The 435-nt window shown below is 46.9% G+C and overlaps 1 protein-coding gene across 1 annotated transcript in view; it reads right to left on the reverse strand.

Annotated features, from left to right (window-relative positions):
- LOC112410970 (protocadherin beta-3-like) overlaps positions 1-186 on the reverse strand; it is a gene marked incomplete at its 3' end in the record, with an annotated part of 3,628 nt that extends 3,442 nt beyond the window's left edge. The window contains 1 exon segment of the mRNA XM_024761813.1: positions 1-186. This exon segment is cut by the window's left edge and continues 2,243 nt beyond it. Within this exon segment, the coding sequence (XP_024617581.1) occupies positions 1-125 (125 nt within the window).
- Positions 187-435: the final 249 nt, after the last annotated feature.

The following is a 435-nucleotide window of genomic DNA, read 5'->3' on the forward strand; positions in this document are numbered from 1 at the left end:
CCCCTCTCTTTTTCCTCAGCCACAGAGTAGCGTCTCGACTGGGACCCAGCCAGAGACCCACCCAGAAAAACAAAGAGAAACAGGACTTGCCTTTGTCTAAGAAAGCGCTCTCCTCCGGCCTCCATTGCAGTTTCTGCCCTGTTCTTCCGAGAAATATTGTCAAGCCAGCCTCCAACAGCACTGAGAAACGCAGTCTTTTGCCTCCTAACCTTTGAAGAAAACCTAGCGAATAATCCTTACCAGAGTCTTAGATTTGCTTGCTTAAAAATCTACCCCGGCTCACAACCCCTAGTTTACTGCACTGAATCATTGTGTTACAGAGTATATACACAGTGCCTGCGGTTTATTTCTCCTTCTTAGTCAACAGCGCCGCCGTGCGTTCCCTCATAGTTTTAAAATCTTGGAGAAGGTGATGTTTGCTGGGCTTTTTGTTTT

This window comes from Neophocaena asiaeorientalis, unplaced genomic scaffold (genome assembly GCF_003031525.2).
Source record: "Neophocaena asiaeorientalis asiaeorientalis breed wild unplaced genomic scaffold, Neophocaena_asiaeorientalis_V1.1 scaffold2023, whole genome shotgun sequence".
Lineage (NCBI taxonomy): Eukaryota > Metazoa > Chordata > Mammalia > Artiodactyla > Phocoenidae > Neophocaena > Neophocaena asiaeorientalis.